The following is a 20,383-nucleotide window of genomic DNA, read 5'->3' as shown; positions in this document are numbered from 1 at the left end:
GCTAAGATGTAACCCATGTCTCAACAAAACCTATTTTCCTTGGTATAATCTTCTTCTTTGGCTCCTTCTCTATGCTTGTGTCTTGATAAATCTTTTATAATGATGATGATATGATCTTGATGATTGATGAGATGATCTTATGTGTTGATCTTGATAATCTTGATGATTATAAGAGGATCCTGATAATTGTGTGTTGTTCATGATAAATCTTGATGTTCTTGATTTTAAAGATAAACTATGATTTTGATGATTTAAATATGATTAGAGCCCTAGGTTAAATGGGGGATTTCGTATTGTGATATTCTTGATATAATTGGGTGGGATTTCGCATGCTCGGGTGTTAATTATGTTTATAAGTCATGTTAGGATGGATTCAATATGATTCTTGGTTTTGATCCATTATTTGACTGCGTGGTGTCGTCGTTTATGTTTAAAAGTGCCTAAACATGGTTTCGAGTTTCACGAAAGATCCCGAGACCAATATATTTAAAAAGAGTCAGTGGGGGGTAGGGGAACCCGCCACCTACCCGCTGCCCCAATTAGGGCGTTGCTGGCAGCGGGCAGCCGGCGGGCAGGTGGTTTCTCCAATTGGTCCTCCACCCGCCGGCCACCCGCTAGATTTTCCCACTTCGGGATGGTGGTTTCCCCGTTTGATGTTTCCCCGACCCTCGTGGTGTCCCAATGGACTCCGTTTATCGTGCCTAAGTCTAGTTTGATGTTTCGGGTACCATTCGTAGGATAACAGAGTCTTATGTACTGCATGCTAGTTAAATCGGTACCCCTTTGGCCTAGGTGAAAGGAGTATGAACCCCTTAGGGTATTTCCTAGTATGTGGATGACCACGCATAGGTTTCATTATACGTTTTCTCCCCCTTCCTAATGTGTTAATGTGGGTTGCATGTGCTTGCTATGTGTTGTGTGCATGATTCCCCAATATTGGCTGCGGTCAAATTGGTTATACATGAGCTGCGGTAAGAAATACACTTTTGGGCTGCGGTCCACCGTTTGGCTCGCAAACGGTTTACATGAGCTGCGGTTCATAACCTGGCTGCGGTTAGAGATACACTTTTGGGCTGCGGTCCACCGTTTGGCTCGCAAACGGTTTGATGAGCTGCAGTTCATCGGTTGGCTGCGGTCAACCCCTTCATGCTGCGGTATGAGGTAGGGTGCTGCGGGGCCGTGTTAGCGCTATATGCGCTGACCCTCATGTATGGGCATGCGATTGGTCCTGTGGCGCCACCAAAGTGTGCTTATGTGATAAGATAATGATTGAATGATGATATGAATGATGTGAAATATGCTTGTGACCTTAGGATATATGCTAGTGTCTTTATATGCTTGATATGGAAGTTTGTATATTTCTTGCTTGGAAGTCTATCTTCACATCTTCAAATCTTCATCCTTATATAGCCATTTTTAGAATTTGTTGGTTGGAAAAAGACAATCTCAAATTTGAAATCTTGTTAGCTAATCTGTAGCCTTTTAAGAAAATCTTATCACATCTTTAATGTGTCTGGCAATTTTGGCCGTTGCTTTGAGTTCCAAGTCCACACAAAATAGGCTCCTCAAATAATTCAGATGTAGATCACGCCTTCTGGGATTTTTATCCTTCAAATTAACCCCTTTCCTTTTTTGGACTAGTCAGTTTCCCTTTATAACTTGAGCTCAAACTTCTTCTCAATCGGCTACTGACTTGAACTGGATCTCATACTGGTAATGAAATCTCAGCCCTTGATGCTTGAAATCTCATCTCATTGAAACTTTTGCTCATTCCATATTTAGTCTTGAAACTTCATCCCATACTATATTTGTCTTAGAGATTTTATCCCATACTTCAGCTCCCTTGACTGTTGACTTGGAAACTTCCTCCCATACTATTTTTGGAAACTATTGCAAACTTCATCCCATACTAATCTCTTCTCTTCACCTCATTTGACTTTGACTTGTAAACTTCACCTCATTTGACTTTGACATGTAAACTTCACCTCATTTGACTTTGACTTGTAAACTTCACCTACTTCACCTCATTTGACTTTGACTTGTAAACTTCATCTCATGGTTCTCGGCCAACTCCTCAATTAATTTCAAAAGTTCAAACTTCATCTCATAGAACTGATTTGAGATCTTAGAGTTAAACATTAAGCTTCCAACCATCTCATCTGTACAGATTATTAATTATTGTAGCATTCTTCGTGATGTACTTCTTTCCTTCCATAATTGCTTGAAAACTCCAAGACATCTTCATGGAATCTAGTTTGCTTCTTACTTTACCTTCTTCGAATTTCTCCAAAATTCTTCCATTGCTATTTCTTCTTTAGGTAGGGCGTGTAAGTGGGCATTTTCAAGTATACATATCATATGCATACATCTTCGTCTTATTTTCATATGCATATATCTTCATTTTCCCTTTTCGTTAATTTCCTTTGTTAATTTCTCTTTCATGGTCTATGATAGTCTAGACTTAGACAAAATAAAATTGGGGATTCCAAATACAATTTGACATATGAAAATCTATTACAATTTATTCCTAACAGTATGAGATATGACGGCGATTGGATATGTTACCTCTATATTATACGTATACAAGTCTATCATAAGGATTTAACTTATGATTCCAGTTTATTTGTATGTATCTAATGTTATAATCTAATTGAGTTTCTTTTGTCTAAACTCACTTATGTAAGTACCATGAGATTGTAGATTGTGTTCTATGTTTGAGTCTTGATCTAATTGAGTTATGTCATTTGATCGGTAGTGGATTCTATGTTATAAAGAAGATGGGTTTGTTACGAAGGTTTTTCAATTATGCGTGACTAGTTGTATCTTTTCAATGTTGATTAGTTTGTTGTGACACTTTGACCATGTACTTAGCTAGCACTTTTCTACTTTTAAAAATCTTATTTCTTTCTTACATGTTTTGTCATAAACTTATAGTAATTTTCTAAACTATTTTATAAAGATATATATTTATTTTCAAATTACAAATGTAACTATGTTATGGTGTCGAGTGAAACTTATTTTAAAAAGTTGTATTATAGTGTGGTTATTGATACTTGCTGTGTACCTACAGTTTCAAATGTGGTTCTTATGTAAATCTTATCCTTAGTTCAGCGTATGTACTTTTGAATTATAGTGTGGTTAGTGATCGCTTGACTCTTGCTAAAACCCCAACACCAAACACTAGCCAAATTCTCCATCTTTCCTTCCCTTATTTTCTAGAAAAATAATAATCTTATTTTATTAGATTATTATTTGTTTTCACCAACGGATATCCAATAGTAGAGTCTATCTCTCACTCTCTCATGTTGAAAAACCTTCTTAGCTAATTTAGTGTTGATTCAAAGTATTCTGAAAACACTTTTGAAAATGTTCTTTCTAAGTCCTTGTCTAAATGTTTTCTTAATTGTATTCTATCCGACTTTCAAAACCTATTTGCAATATATAAACTATTTTCAAACTAAAAATGTACTTATTTTACAGGACAGAGTAAACCTTAACATTTTTATGCTATTTTTCAGGACTGGAGTTTGATACTAGCGTGAGAGCGCGTTGTAGAGGCGTAGTACCTCTTGGTTGGTAGTAGCTTAGTGGATTGTATAAGGTTGTAGTATAGTAGAGATGTTACTTTGAATTGTTTAATATTGTAGAATTGTAGATTAAATGATTAATTATATGGGTTGTATAGTAATGCATGTTGATGTTAGATAGAACCTTTTAGCCTGTGCGTTTGGGCTTGGTTGGTAGCTCAAACATGACAGTAGCACCCCGCATAATTCAAATGTTATTTTCGCTTCCGCGTTCAAATTTCCTCTTTTCAGTCAACAAAATGTTTTTTATTTTAAACATTCCGATTTATAAAAATGAGGGTGTTACAACCATGTGAACCACAGTCCAATAAGAAGTCATTTTGATGTAAAAAGAATTCATTGCTCCGCACGCGTTGTTAGAATAATGAACATTCTAGCGGAAGATAATATATTTTATGAGTTAGAATAATGTAAGTTATATCTGTTAGAATAATGTACTTTATATATGTTAGAATAATGAAATTTCTGTTGGAAAAATAGCATTAAAATGGCATTTTAAGTGGCTATTTTATGGTACAATTATCAGTGGGTCCACTTCCGAAATGGGTCGGATCAAAGTGGATTCGGGTTCTTCGTAGTGAGACGAAGAGATTGATATATTGTACGCTCAAAACGGATAATGAGTGAATGAGATATTGATTCTCAAAGTAGACCCATTGAGTTGGAAACATGAAGGGAAGAAAGAAGAACTTTTGTCCCACATTGGTTTGGGAAGAGGATTTACCCCAATATTTATACAAGAGTCTTTAAAAGGCTTATTGAATTGTAGAGCATAGAGGCTTGAGTGATTGCTTGACTCGCGTTAAAAACCCTACACCCAAACACAAGCTATTTCCTTGAATTATAAGTTCCATTTTTGGTTATATATATATATATATATATATATATATATATATATATATATATATATATATATATATATATATATATATATATATATATATATAACCGTGGGGGTCTGATTTACATATATTTGTGTGTATATATATATTTCGGATATATATCGAATAATATTTTATATATTTTCGTGTGTATATATAAATATTATTATATATATATATATATATATATATATATATATATATATATATATATATATATATATATATATATATATATATATATATATATATATATATATATATATATATATATATATATATATATATATAACCGTGGGGGTCTGATTTACATATATTTGTGTGTATATATATATTTCGGATATATATCGAATAATATTTTATATATTTTCGTGTGTATATATAAATATTATTTTGCGATATTAAATCGAGTTTGGTTCATTATTCCCAACAATCTTAAAACCTTATTTCTTTAATGAACAGTCGTTGGATTCCGAGAGTATTGGAACCGTGAATGTTGCTTGTGGTGTACATTCAAATGGTCGGAACGGCAATGATGTTGCACATTTCGTGACGCCGGTTGACGGCAGCAACGTTGGAAATGAAATTTCCATGGGAGTTGCAAAAACATACGATGGTGCTCCAGAGAACCTAGGTTCACGAACCGGTAGACCAGTGGCTGGTAGCACACAATTGGTACCTATTGTGTTGCCTAGTGGATCGGCTAAAAGCCACGAAGGATCCAGTGACTACGTAATCACTACATGGTCTGAGGATTATTGTAGTGTGAACAACGACCTCAACTATAATCAAAGGAAATGCAAACGAAAGTTTAGGCCTGAAGATGATTATGACGAGGAAGTGAGCAGCCACTACGAAGCGAACTGTCATCCTGGTGTAAAGGTTGCGGACAACTTCTCTAGGGTTAAAGAATGTCGATGGTTGGACGAGTGAGGTCACAACCGAGGTTTCTTTAACAGGTACCCCCGATGTGCGCTATGGGAGCACCCTTCGTGGAGTGGACGGTTGGAAAATGGAATAAGGCACAGGGGTTTGAAGGATTACTACGAGATAGGAATAAGGAATTTGTTTCCAATTTATTTTTCCTATTTATTTATTTGTGGAATAAATATTGTAGTATCCTTGTAATATTTTTATTTGAATAAAAATATAATCGTTACATTGAATTATTGAATCTTGGTACATACGAATTACTTGTTAGAATAATGTCAAATGTATGAAATGATTCAATATGGATTCCTAGTGCATCACGTAGCATTATGTGAAAAATGCTAAAATGGCTTAACGGCCGGAATGAAATTTAACAAACGTGTTACGTGTTTGAAATCTCGTAAGGACTTCGGGTCTAGTTCATGTTGAAAGATATAGATTTCAAAGTAGAATCAATTTGTCAAAAATTGGGATAGCTATATAATCGTGAGCGTCAGAGCTCAATTGTTGAATATTTTAAATAATATTCTTGATACGATTATATTAAGCTTGATTCAACTAGTTGGAAATTTGGTTGATTTGTTCTTGTTAATCGTGTTATGATTAACTTGATCAAAAATCTAAATTATACTAGTATGAACTATAATTTGAGACAAATTGTTGGGATGTCGAATTAAGCCTGAGCTTAACGGAAAATACTAATTGGATTTAGCATTGTTGAAGTGCTAATTGTAGTGCTTAATAGCACTGGATGTCCAAAATGTTGAATTAGCACTGTGCAAGGGGCTAATTAAATTTAGCGTTGTAAAGTGCTTTGTGACTAGCACTTAAGGAGGTTTGGCTAATTGTGTAATTAGCTAATAATCTTAGTGCTAGGTAGCACTGAAATTATAAATTAAGCAACCGAATCTTGCTTTGAGTTTATAATGTAAAGCAATAGAGATTGCTTTGGAATCGGTGCGTTAGTTTGGCAGCAATGATTCGTGTTTGGTATAGCATGATTCGTTCTTCATTCCTAAGCACTGATTCGTGCTTCAATTTCGGAAGCATTGATTCGTGGTTTTGGCTTCGGTCAATCCCAAATGGATTCGTGAGGGCTAATCTGTAGCACCTACGAAATGTGTTAACGTGTAACACATGTTTATTCTTTATAAAAATAAAAGAGAAAACTAAATTAATTATGGATTAATGCAGTTACGAGCGATCGATGTGGTGAACATGAAACACCTATTGGTGTCTCTACGCAAGAATTGGTATCGTACTCGAGCGTACTATATGGTATTCATCCCAATCGAACGTTGTTTCCGAACAAAAATATCAAGACGTTGATAAGTTTGGGTCTACCTCAAGGTGTGTGGGGTGAGACAATACTTTGGACAAGTAAGTACCTTTTAAATAAGGTTACCCGCATGAAATTCTTATGAATTTTGGGTACGTAGGAAGTTTTCCTACTAATACCTAAAATGTGGGGGTGTCTTGCCAAAGGCGCTTTGGTTCTTAGTACACAAGTCCTATGTTTTCGAAGTACATAAGAACACGGTAAATTGAATCAAGAAATTCATCGCTCTTTAGAAGATGCATTTCTGTGAAGGTTCAATAAAATGACCTAGCACGGTGAAATGAACTTTCGACGTAGCTATGGTTGGAGGATATGAAAGAGAACCCGAGCTCAAAGCTAGACGTAGCAAGAGAGCTAGGATTGGAAAATCCTGTGGTCCATATTTTATGACGTACATGCTAGAATGTGACGCGCATATTCTAACTTGTTTACTAGAAAATAAATTGGATTTTCTGACATGGTTGTTAGAAAATGAGCCTCGAAAACGTATGTAGAAGTTGTGACTTCTACGGATGGACCAATATGAAAGAGGCTACGAAAAAGTGAAGTAGATTCTATCTCAGAGAATCATACTTGGAACTGGTTGTTCTTCCTCCGGGTTGTAAAACCTCTGGATCCTAAGTGGATCACTAGTCGGAAGATAAAACCGGTTGGTTATATTGAAGTAAAATGGCCGTGCTTGTAATTGTAGATTACATGCAACACGAGTGCCACGGTTACTTCGATATATATATATATATATATATATATATATATATATATATATATATATATATATATATATATATATATATATATATATATATTCTCTTGTGATGAGAATGAAATCTATTAGTATGATACTTGCCACAGTCGTTTAGCGAGACTTGGAAGTTCATCGAAATGGATGGATTGCTTTTTTAGTAGACATAGAAAACGACCTGAGGGTTTGTGGTTCCACGCTGTGAAAAGAAAGTGTGTAGATTGGTGAGATCATTGTATGGTTCAAAACAATTGCCTTAGTATTTGGCATATAGGTTTGATCATGCAATGATGACCAATGAGTTTAGTATAAATAAAAGTGACAAGTGGGTCTACGTAATGTATATGAGAGACGGTGATATCACTGTTTGTTTATACACGATAAACTCATCATGGGTAGTAACGATCAAATGATCAATTCTACCAGGATCATGTTAAATTTGAGATTTGACATGAAGGGCATGAGTTTGGCGGATTTAATCATTGGGATTAAGATTGTGAGAAGACCAGATGGTCTGTGGTAATCCAATCTCATTGTGTTGATTAAATCCTTGCAAAGGATGTTAATCAAGTGGCTTGGACACCGTTAGATACTAACGTACAATTAGCCAATAATCACGGAGATTGTACTTCTCACGGAGAATACATTTAGATTATCGGTAGTTTAATTGTATCAAATGGGTTGTACTAGGCCGGATATAGCCTTTGCGGTTAACGAACTCGGTAGACATACGAGTAACCCTAGTGTTACGCACTGAGATACTTAAGGTATGCTCGTGACTTTGGACTGCAATACGTGGGATATCTAGCTGTACTTGGAAAGTATAACACATTAACGGGATATCAAAGGACGCTAAGTCCATTAAAGGCTACGTGTTTACGTAGGCCAGTGCAATTGGTTGTATGGAAATTCTCAAAACGATTTGTGATAGCTAAGATCCATGACGGGATATAAGCTGAGAGCATTAGACTCGTGTCACGAGCGAGTACGCCGAATGACTATGCCAATTTTTCAAGAATGTTCCTAGAGTTAAACTCGTACCTCCAATTTGTGTGCGTTGAGATAGTCAAGACAAAATTGGTTAAGTATAGAGTTAGATGTGGAATGGTAAGTCTAGACTTATAAGTCGTAGACATAAAACCATTAAACAATTTCTCACAACAGGGGTTATCTCTATTGACTACGTGATGTCAAAAGATAACGTAGCGGCCGCTAACTCGCTAACCCGAGGGTAAGCAAATGGTTGTTGAGAAGTTGGAACGAGGAATGGGTCTAAAGCCCTTGGTATACAAGTTCTATAGTGGATACCCAACCTAGCTAGCACCTAGGTTCAATGGGACAACTAAATTATGGAACGGAGCGAGTCACTGTGGGGATCTCGGACTCCCTACCACTCCTCGTTAGAAACAGTGACTCCCGCACGAGGCTAACACGTTGGTGTTTTAATGATTCGAATGTCGGTTGACATGTGTGAGTATGCAGGATACTCGAGAAAAAAAATCACCTATGTTAGAAAGAAGTGAGGGTCGCTTCAAAGGAGAATTGATAGGCACAATTCTTTAGAAACTCTCGCAAAACCAGGAACGGTGATCCACGACTAAAATAGGCACAGTCATGAGAGCAGAGCATGGTTGGGAGGTTCCTGTGTGAGATATGTCATCATCTACACAAACGGAAATCGGTTCAAAGACATCGCGTTCTACCGTACAGCCAGTAGAGTAAACTTGTCTTCACAAGGAAAGGTTCAAAGGGTAACACCTACCTATCCTATGCAGGATCGACCGTTGAACACAGTTGTTTCCGATTTCAAAATACCCTGAAAATCAATTTTCATTCATGTGGGGGATTGTTGGAAAAATAGCATTACAATGGCATTTTAAGTGGCTATTTTTGTGGTACAATTATAAGTGGGTTCCATTTCCGAAATGGGTCGGGTCAAAGTGGATTCGGGTTCTTCGTAGTGAGACGAAGAGATTGATATATTGTACACTCAAAACGGATAATGGGTGAATGAGATATTGAGTCTCAAAGTAAACCCATTGAGTTGGAAAAATGAAGGGAAAAAGATGAGCTTTTGTCCCACATTGGTTTGGGAAGAGGATTTGCCCCACTATTTATACAAGAGTCTTTAAGAGTCTTATTCAATTATATAGCATAAAGGTTCTCTCTTGCGTGGGGGGAAGGGGGGAGGGGAGGTTGCAAATCAAATCCCAAACTGAGAAAGGTTCGTTTGACTCACGCTAAAAACCTGAGGATTATAAGTTCATTTTTTGATATATATATATATATATATATCTACTATACTAATAAGAGCACAAGAGAGTTAGGCCTATAATGGGTAGAAAAAATGGCGGTCAAATTTTTTAATCAAATGAATGGCTCAGATTGATCAGATTTTAATTTTTCCTTAAGATTTACTAATTTATCCTTAATGAATATGATTATCCGTTAACTTTTCCGTTAAATATTATCTTTTCCGTTACTTTATGTTAGTTCACCGTTAACTTACTCATTAATTTTAATAAGAAAGGTCTTAGGTTCGAACCTCATCCTAATCAAAGTTGGCATAATTAGTACTCTATTTTAGTCTTATTAAATTAAATAATAATTTAGTAGCTACAACAAAAAATAATACATATGCATTTCTTTAATTTAGAATTATGTGTCTACAATGTCGTTATTCAAAAAAAATTATTTTATCAATAAATTAAATAAGAGAAATAACTTCATTAGTTATATTGTCTTTATTTTTCTCCAATATAAAATTCTTTACATTCAAATTCATCAATTGATTATATTCACTACATTGTCCCTACAATGTCTTTACTAAAAAAATTATTTATTATCAATAAATTAATTAAAAGACATAATTTTATTAGTTCTATTGTCTTTATATTTCTCCCAAGTAAAAATTCTTTACATTCAAATTTCAAATTCATCAATTGATTATATTCACTACATTGTCTATTTTTTTTTTGTGCACTATTTTTTAATTAAATATCAAAGTTATAATACAAAATAATGCTATATAGTTGTTTACCAAGTATTTTATTAATACCATGAAAAATTTTAAAAAATATAATTAATAAAGCCAATCATATTAACTATCTGAGGGATTTGTTGACAAAGAGAGTATTCAAATCACACAACAAATTGAAGTGAGAATTACCTCGCAATGTCCTTGTTTGACAATCAGCAGTTAGCGTTAGCGGATTATATTAGCGAATTTGACCAGCGAATTATATCAACGGTTGGTAAAAAGATATTTGAAAAAATTAGTTGTTGTTTAGATTAACATGTAAAATGACCTAAGGGTATACATATATTTAATAATAATAATAATAATAATAATAATAATAATAATAATAATAATAATAATAATAATAATAATAATAATAATAATAATAATAATAATAATAATAATAGTTTTAAAAAAATAAAAAAATAATAATAGAATATAATTAAGCCAATCATATTAACTACTTGAGAGATTTATTGACAAAAAGAGTATTCAAATCACACAACAAATTGAAGTAGGAAACTACCTCGCAATGTCCTTGTTTGGCAATCAGCAATTACCTTTTCAATATTAGTATATATTTAGTATTTTATGCCCTAATTTTAATTTACTTTCCCTTATCTCCCGTATTTGGTTTCAACCATACCTATACAATTATTTTATTGACAATTATAATCAATCTTGACTATATTATCTTGCATTTGTAAACTTAGAATTGCCTATTTAAATACGTAAATTTAACATTCAATTATCTATGCACGAACAATTCCAATATAATCTTGCATTGATATACTTTAAAGTACTTATTTAAAAAAAAAAAAAAACATTGGGCATTATCCCAATCGCGCAATGCGCGTAAAAAACTAGTATATATATATATATATATATATATATATATATATATATATATATATATATATATATCGGATATATATCGAATAATATTTTATATATTTTCGTGCGTATATATAAATATTATTTTGCGATATTAAATCGATTTTGGTTCATTATTCCCAACAATTCCCGGGGTATGATAATGTATATTATGAGTTAAGAATAATGTATTTATGTGTTAGAATAATGTATTTTATGAGTTAGAATAATGTATATTGTACTTGATGTGTTAGAATAATAAAATTTCTCGAGTAAGATAATATATTTTATGAGTTAGAATAATATACTTGATGTGGTAAAATAATATTTTGTATGAGTTACAATATATAATACATTTTATGTATTTTTTTTTTTATCGTAGTCCACGTAGCTTTGTGGACCACCATCTACGCAATAACGCCAATGGCCAAAAAAGAGTGATATGTGCTAGTAGTAGATGAATTCAAAACCAATAAAGCACACCAAGTGAACCTCTTCTTAGTCAGCTTGATGACATTGATGCATGGCTTCTTGTTTGTAGTTTATGGAACAATCTTCCAATGCAGGCCGGTCCTTGCATTCCACCTCATATTTCTTCAAAGCCTCAATCAAACGTTGAGTCATTTCCAGGGAAGTTGTATACCCCTACAATTTAATAAAAATGACATGTTAATAGACATACATTACACAAAACACACCTAGCTAGCAAGCTAGGCTAGTCTAACAAAGTCCCATACATCACTCTGGACTTTGAGCATATGCAATGCTATCAGTTCTGGAGTGGTGGCCTCATTGTTCAAATCCTTAGATTGCAAGAACTCCAAAACGCCCCTCTTCAATTCGGAGCCCTCTGCCACAAGTCTAGTGGCCTCATCAACCAATTTCTGAATTGGCTCTGATGCGTGGGCGGCCTTAGCGTTAGAGTCTAATATTGGAGGAGGAAGTAATGAAGGGCTCGCCATCTCACCTGCAATTAAGTAAGCATATAACTTCTTAATTAAAACCAGTAATGCCAAAGGTCTTGTGGTCGAGTGACATAGGTGTGACCCCTCAAATGAGAGGTCAGATACTACAAAGTTAATTTGACCTTGTACTAGAAACCGGGACTTTTGCTTTTCCTGGCTTGTTCCTCTCACTCTTCTTTCATTCTGGTTCTGGAGAAGTCCCCCAGCACGCCTAAATTCTGCTATTTCATCAAATTCTAGGAGCCCCTTTGTGCTTGGAAAGAAATGCACTTGACCATCCATGTCTCTATGCAATACACACAAGCAATAATATATCTTCAAAGGATACAAAACTGCGTACAACTCCAGTTCTTCTCTAACTTTTATTCCGACCTTAAAATGAAATCTTTCAGACGTGTTTATCACAATATCATCTTCCATTCTAAAGTGAAATGTTAAAGGGTGATGATGCTTTAAGCATGTGCAATCTGCATGGCTGACTTCCTTTACAATCAAAGCACCACTCATTTTGTTTTTGACAATGATACGAGCTTCACAAGAACAATTAGGATCAAATCCCCCGTGGATAATATCAAAGAACTCATGTGTCAATAGCGACGGAATAGTGCAATATAAATATGATCCGACCATTTGAAGCCAAATCTCGACATCATCACCTTTACAATGCGCCTACGTTATGTAAAAATACAATATAAAGAGCATTACTTGTTAGGGATAATTGTATTAAATAAATTTTGATGACACATGTTGTTGATATTAATGAGAACAAAATACAATAACAATGACATTCAAAAAAAATACAATAACAATGACAGAAAGTAAACAAGACAAAATTTACGTGGTTCAGCAAAGTTTCATGGTTCTTTTATTAATTGGTGATGGTGATAAAAATAAAACCAATGTATTTATAGATATCTCTAAACATGTATATGTATTAAAATACCCTTTGTACAATTGTACTGTATTGACATTCTGTACTTACAGATATACTCAACAAATCTCCACTGCATGTGGTGAATATGTGACCCCGTAGGACAAAAACCTATCTCACATATACTGATGAGTCAGGGTAGCCATGCTCATCTAGCACATTGAAGCACCCATTAACAAGTCCAAATAATGCTTGAACTTGCCAGTAGTAACTATCTTTGTCAACATGTTTGATCTGCTGCATTCTCACTAGTATGATATACTTCATTTTTAGCCAAAAAGATGGCATTCTGATTGTCATATGTAATTGAACTCCACCTATCTCAATATACAATTCCTCAATCAAACTTAAAAGTCACAAAGCCTTTTTAGTTGCCTTAGTCATAGCCAAATATATCTTTTGCTTCAGTTGTAGACAAAGCTACAACAAACTAAACTGATTATCTCCAATAAATAGGACCACCACAACAAGAGTAGTATAGACATATCCCATTGTAGAACATTTGTTATCCATGTCATAAGTATAATCAGAATCCACATATCTCACGAGTACATGCTCACTCTATTAACTTCCAATTACAATATCATGTCCCATAGTGTCGCTTAATTGAGTACCAGAGAATCTACTTAACTGTGTCCCAATGTTGCATCCCAAGTTTGAACATGTACTTACTGACTTGGCTAACAGCATATATATGAGCTAAATCAAGTCTAGTACAAACCATCAAATACATGAAGCAGCCAATTACACTAGCATAAAAAACATTTCACATATCTTCAATCCAACTAACTGTTTGGGGACGCTGACTAGATGAGAGCTTAAAATGATTAGCCATAGGAGTGCTAATCAGTTTAGACTTACTCATCCCAAACCTTTCAATGACATTCTCAATATACCTCTATTGAGTTAGCCACAACTTCCTTACACCTTTATCCTTGCGAATTTCCATGCCAAGAATTTCCTATGCAAATCCTAAGTCATTAATATCAAATTCCTAACTCAACAAAGCTTTTAATAAAATAATATCATTCATACTCTTAGCTGCAATCAACATATCATCTATATATAGTAATACAAAAATAAAAGAATCATTATCAATGCTCTTAACATAGACACATGAATCACACTCACAACATGTCTAGCCAATTTGGATTATATAAGAATCAAACTACTTGTACCATTGTCGTGGAGCCTGTTTCAACCCATACAATGACCTCTTAAGCCTACAAACTAGATGCTCACCTACGGGTTTAACAAACCCTTTAGGTTGCTTCATAAAAATTTGTTCATCTAGATCACCACGTAGAAAAGTGGTATCACATTCATCTGGTCCAAATGCAAATCACAAATAGCTACCTAACCAAGAACTAACCTGATAGAAGTATGTCTAACAGTAGAGAAAACCTCATCATAATCAATCCCCTTTTTGTTGAAAAAAACCCTTCGCAACTAACTGAGCATTGAATCTTTCCCCTTCCTTTTCTAATATTACTTGTTTCTTCCTATAGACCCACATGCACCCTACATCCTTCTTGCCTTGAGAAAGATGAACTAGCTCCCAAGTATATAACTCTAGTGCAAAAGACTCCATATATATCCTCAATCATAATTACAATCTATTCATCTTTCTCCTGGCTAGAAATAGCCTCTTGAAGGTAACTAGATCATTATTAGTAACAAGAAGTGCAAAAGAGACCATATCCCCAAACTCATATATGCTAGGTGGTTTGACATTGGAATACCTCGGTCTATCTCTTGCCAAACAATAATCCTATAAATCCTCTAAAACTGAACATGTTGCAGATGTGGAACCTACTGCATATGTGGAACCTGTTGTAGATGTGGAATCTTCGACTTCTTGAGTCTAAATCGTAAGGGGATTATTTGATCTCTTAGTCAAAGGAACTCCATTTATATACACTTCTACTATGCTAGAACCATCAACTAGTGCATCTTTTTTCTTTGGCTGAAGCACAAAATGCTCATTAATACGACATCTCTGCTAGTCACCACCTTCTTGATTGTAAGATCCTAAAACTTGTATCATTTTACAACTTTCTTGAAGTTCAGAAAGATGCACTTCTTTTAATTGGATCTAATTTTGATCTCTCATCACCTACAACAATAATATAGCCAAGACAACCAAAAACTCATAAGAGATCAAAACTCACAGTCATAGGATTACCTTACCCAACCTCTTCAAGAACCTTGCCACCAAGTGATTTACGGGGTGATCTATTGATCAAATAACGTGTCACGTTCACTGCTTCTAAAAAAAAAAAAAAAAAAAAAAAAAAACACTTAAAGAGCCCAACATTCAATCTGAGACACCTTGTTTTCTTATAATGCTCATATTAAGCTGCTCAGCAACACCATTCTGTTGTGGTGTCTTACGCACTACATAGTGACTTTGAATTTCATGCTATGCATAGAATTTCTTGAATTCTTTCTTTGTATATTCCATCACATTGTTAGACCTCAAGAACTTGATTTTTCTACCAGTCAAGTTCTCAACCTCAGACTTCCAAAACTTGAATTTCTCATACACTTCATGTTTTTCTTTCGAGAAATACACTCAAACTTTCTTAGAAAATGGTCAGTAAACGTAACATAATATTAAGAGCCACCCAGTTAAAGTTCCTTGGTGGGTCCCCAAACATTAGAATGAACATAATCAAGAATCCCATTGGTTTATGCTTCCTAGTAGGAAACTAACTTTAAGCTATATCCTAAGGATGAGAGAACGAATTCAAAATCAATTAAATAGATGAGAGAGATTACAAGATAGGAACAAATATAAAAGCTACCACCTAAATCTCCTATACAATAGGCTAGAGTAACAGACTAATCTAAGACCACAAAACATAAACCATATAATATAAAACTATTGTAACATATATTATTAACACTAAGGACACTGAACACACAAAAATCTAGCTTACAACATTTAACCCTTTTACCAGATTCCTTTTATGAAATTCAAAGAAAAAAAACCACGTTCACCAAGTGACCCAAACATAAATGCCACAACCTAGTTGTATCACCACCAGATTCAATAAAATGTGCTCCACCTACAATAGCACTACTCAACAACCTATAAACGGTACCCGTGGTCTTTTTCTATTTCATCACAATTAAAGTGACCTTGTTGATTGAATAGTTTCCCTATCACTTTCATATCTATGAATAAAACTATTAGCATGCAAACTGCCTTAAGAATTGAAGTTCCAAATCAGGTATATATTTGAATGTTAGACATGTATGCCTTAGGAGTCAAGATTTATTTTTTTGGCCATTGTATTCTACTCAAATAAATATAATAAATAAATGTTTTTATTTATTTTATTTTGCCTTAATTAATATTTGATATTATTCTGTGCAAACTTCGTAATTCTTCATTCTTAAGAGTTAAGAATATGAGTGACCAAAATTTTATTTAATGAAGTATTGTAAAAATGTTCCTAGTCATAGAAATTCTAATTAGGCATTAGAATTCTGATAAGACTAGCACATTGTCCTTCTTATGGTGAGTCTCATGCCATTCCTTATGAGATACGGAAAGTGGACATGCAGATGATTACTAGAGAACAAGTCATTGAACAATGTCTGACTACAACGTACCGCATGATGTTTACCAACGTGTCACCGGTATGTTGTATGTTACAAGTAAGCAATAATCCTTTGACTTGAGATGGAAGGATTAAAAAAACTAACCTGAAAGCAGCTTTCTATCAACGGAATACTCAAAGCAGTACAATTTGTTATCTCAAGTCTTTGTATGGAATCAAGACTCTCCAGACCTGGAAGTTCAACCAAACTTTTGCAGTTAGGAAGGTATAGCTCCTTAAGTCTTTTCAAGTTTGATATGTTTGCTATTTTCTCCAATGAGACACAACCTTTTGCAGAGAGTTTCTCCAAATTAGGGGGAAGTTCTCGGAGTTCTTTGAGATTGAGGCAATCCTCCAATTCAAGATTTTCCAATCTAGAAAGATGAAAAAGGGTGAAGGGTAAACTTTCAACACAATAACTTCCTTTCAAACTTAAAACTTTCAAAGAGGACAATCTCTGAAGATTAATGGGAAGATCTATCTCATGCAGATAGTTGTCAGTTATATATAGAGCTTCCAAGGAACATAAATTTGCAACTGTGGGTGGGAAAAAGCCAACAAGATTGAAACTTGGAAGATGGGATTTTAATTTTGGTGGTAACAAATGGTTTTGTCGCCCAACAGACAGGATCTTCAGGTTTCTCAAACAACCCAAAGAAAATGGCAAATGTGAGATGTTAGTACTATGAGCAAGTAATTTTCTTAGTTGCTCCAATTTTCCCAATTCAATAGGGAATTCTTGAAGTGTGGAGCAAAAACTTAGGTATAAAAATTGAAGTGATTTTATTTGGCAAATGGTAATTGGGAGCTCCTTCAGCTTCTCGCAAAATGTCAAATCTATCTCAATAAGCCTCTCCAAACTCCCAATTGAGGGGTGTAATTGGACCAAATTTGAACAATGCTTAAAGCACAGTATCTGAAGACTCGGTGTCCCGCTGAAGTTTGGCGTCCTTATAAGTTGTTCACAGCCACCAAGATTTAAGATCTTCAAGCTTTTGAAATGCTGTTGAAATCAATCAAGCCAAAGGCCAGGGTTTAATTTTAATATTTTATATTGTTTTAGTGCAAAAGTTCCTAGCTAAGTAATATATATATGTGTAATGTTAAAAGAAGCATTATATTAGACATATATACCTGCATACTGAGTTGAACTCGGTTGATCTTGCTACCTTGCAAGTGTAACACTTCAAGATTTGCATGTCGAAAATCAGATGATATCCGTCTTGAATGACAATTATGCCACCAAAGCCATCTAAGCTCCTTAGGCAAATGTTTAAAAGATCCTTTGAGATGCACACCATCCAATTTGAGTAGTCGTAAATTTTTCATTCTTGAGAATACTTTGGTACTCAAAGGCTCATTTTTTAACATATTAGAATCTACATACATCCCTTCAATTGCTTCTGTGCCCTAATAAAAAATATACAAAAAAAAAAACACTTTATAGAAATACAAGTAAGCAAATAAATTGAGGCGAATAACTAAGTTGAAAGGAAATGTTTTACCTTGTCGCCACGGAGAACTTCATAGACATCATCTGGGTCCATAACTCTACTTCGTTTGCTAGGATCTCGAGAGGATTCCTTTCGAACAATACTTCTTGCCATTTCTCGCACTAAATCATGCATCTGGAGCTTCTCTTTTTCTTTGTGTCTATGTATTGTTAACAAGCATCTTTCTGTCAAAGTTCTTATTCCAATTTCATATTGAAACCCAAAATCTTGAATAGTATCATTTTTGTCTAATCCAATGAAAATACAAGCAATATCAAGGAAGATGCTTTGAATGTCATCATCAAGTGTGTCATAGCTTATTCTAAGAATTTCTTGGACATCATCAGGAGGCATCAACCTTAATTTATCAATGTTATTGCTCCATTCTTCCACTGATCTTCCACGCAAATGAGAGCCTAAAACCGTAAGTGCTAATGGAAGTCCACCAGTATATCTTACTATTCTTTCGGATACTTCAGTATAATCCTCTGGTGGTACAGGAACACCAAAAGCATGCCAACTTAAAAGTTGCAAAGAATCGTTAGAGCTTAATGCTTCAATCTCGTACTTCTCATGTGCTCTAAGGTCACTCAACAAATGAGCATTTCTAGTCGTTATTATAACAACACTGCCCAAACCAAACCAATTCCTTTGTCCCGCTAATGATTCTAATTGACTTATGTGGTCTACTTCATCAAGAACAATAAGAACTCTTTTTGATTTCAATCTTTCTTTAATCAAACTTATTCCTTCATCAACATTACCTATATCAAATTCTTTTATCTTGAGTATTTTGCGAAGAAGCTTCCTTTGTAAACCAACTAGACCATTATGTCCCTTAGAAATTTCTGATCTAATGCTCGCAACAAAGCAACTACCATCAAACCCTTGAAATCCCACGATCAATTGATTATATATGGCTTTAGCAAGGGTAGATTTTCCTATACCGCCCATACCAAAAATTCCAATCATTTGGACACAATCATTTATTTGAATTTTTAATATATCAAGTATATCTCTAACACGAGAATCGATTCCAACAGGGCGCTTTGCAACATTCATCGGCATAAAATTCAGCACCACTAGTACTTCTTTAGTAATGATGTTAATGAACTTTGATTCAAACCTGATCAAAATTTAAATTTATTGCATATAATCTTAGTCTATATTGTTAAAAAAAAAATTAAAAGAACAAAAAATTAAGAAATCAAATTAAACACATGATAGTAAACATTAAAACGCTAGTATAGCAATTTAATAATATCACAAACTTATTTCAGTATTTTTATATATAACAAGTTATTAGCATATATGGCCGGATTTTAGGGCGTGTAAGATGGGACAATAGCACATGGCCTCAATTTTTAGAGGGCCCAATATTTATTTTTGACCTAGCTACTTAAGAAATAAAAAATAAAATCTACAATTAATCCTAAAACTCGTTAGTTTTATCTCAAATAACTTTTCTCTCCTAATAATTATGACCTAATTAATTGAGCATGGCAAAACCATTATGTTTCCCTAACGGCACAAATGATATTTCAAGCCCTAAATCTACAGAGATAACTTGAAACTTGTACCATTCATCACCAATACCATTTACCATTCACCATTAAAGATTGCACGTATACTTTTGGTAGGACCTCATTTATTTATAAGAACTGGGCCACAAAAATCTAAAAATCGACCCTGAAGTTAGATGGATTCTAGATATTTCATAGCGATGGAGAAATTGGGCTTGGGGCCATGAAGTGATTAGAGGCAAATTATTACGTGGACCATAGTACATATAGTTCTGTGGATTATGAATATAAAGTACATTTTTAATATACTAAAAGTTTATTATTTTGTACTGAATATATATTATTTAATATTATATAAAATAATGTATTTTAAGTACTCAAATAATGATCTTTCAAATAATATACTTTATGTATATAAAAAATATATTTTTAGTATATTAAAAATGTATTTTTATTTATGATCCATGTAATAATATTTGGTGATTAGAGTCC

General features: G+C 34.1%; 2 protein-coding genes across 2 annotated transcripts; both read right to left on the bottom strand.

Annotated features, from left to right (window-relative positions):
- Positions 1–11,831: 11,831 nt before the first annotated feature.
- LOC109159564 lies at positions 11,832–12,641 on the bottom strand. Its single transcript, XM_019307660.1, has 3 exons — positions 12,459–12,641; positions 12,109–12,338; positions 11,832–12,016 (listed from the first exon to the last, which is right to left on the bottom strand). Exons 1-3 carry the CDS (start codon positions 12,616–12,618, stop codon positions 11,870–11,872), a joined length of 537 nt encoding a protein of 178 aa, XP_019163205.1. The 5' UTR covers positions 12,619–12,641; the 3' UTR covers positions 11,832–11,869.
- Positions 12,642–18,490: 5,849 nt separating this feature from the next.
- Positions 18,491–19,430, bottom strand: LOC109159548 (TMV resistance protein N-like). The gene is made up of 2 exons (XM_019307649.1): positions 18,635–19,430; positions 18,491–18,528 (listed from the first exon to the last, which is right to left on the bottom strand). The coding sequence occupies exons 1-2, from the start codon at positions 19,428–19,430 to the stop codon at positions 18,491–18,493; spliced, it is 834 nt and encodes a 277-aa protein (XP_019163194.1).
- Positions 19,431–20,383: the final 953 nt, after the last annotated feature.

Source organism: Ipomoea nil, unplaced genomic scaffold (genome assembly GCF_001879475.1).
Source record: "Ipomoea nil cultivar Tokyo-kokei standard unplaced genomic scaffold, Asagao_1.1 scaffold2833, whole genome shotgun sequence".
Lineage (NCBI taxonomy): Eukaryota > Viridiplantae > Streptophyta > Magnoliopsida > Solanales > Convolvulaceae > Ipomoea > Ipomoea nil.
The sequence above is the reverse complement of the archived record's forward strand: the minus strand, read 5'-3'. Positions and strand labels throughout refer to the sequence as shown.